Here is a 205-nt window from a genome sequence, read left to right as displayed (position 1 = left end):
CCCAGGGCACTCCGGCCGACGTCCTGTACAAGGGCACCATCACCCGGATCATGGGCGAGGACAGCCCAAGCCGCCTGGACCGCGGGCGGGAGGACGGCCTGCCCAAGGGCCACGTCATCTACGAGGGCAAGAAGGGCCACGTGCTGTCCTATGATGGTGAGCCTGTCCCCCGGGGGCCGCGGGCGGGGTGGGGCAGGGCTTCCCT

General features: G+C 71.2%; 1 protein-coding gene across 1 annotated transcript in view; it reads left to right on the top strand.

Annotated features, from left to right (window-relative positions):
- The window catches only part of LOC102763411 (nuclear receptor corepressor 2), a 49,912-nt gene that overhangs the window by 13,807 nt on the left and 35,900 nt on the right, over nt 1-205 (top strand). The window contains exon 9 of the mRNA XM_015567218.1: nt 6-156. Coding sequence (XP_015422704.1) covers nt 6-156 — 151 coding nt within the window. The remainder of the gene's footprint in view (nt 1-5; nt 157-205) is intronic.

This window comes from Myotis davidii, unplaced genomic scaffold, assembly GCF_000327345.1.
Source record: "Myotis davidii unplaced genomic scaffold, ASM32734v1 scaffold43, whole genome shotgun sequence".
Taxonomy (NCBI): domain Eukaryota; kingdom Metazoa; phylum Chordata; class Mammalia; order Chiroptera; family Vespertilionidae; genus Myotis; species Myotis davidii.
This window is presented reverse-complemented; position numbering and strand designations above follow the sequence as displayed.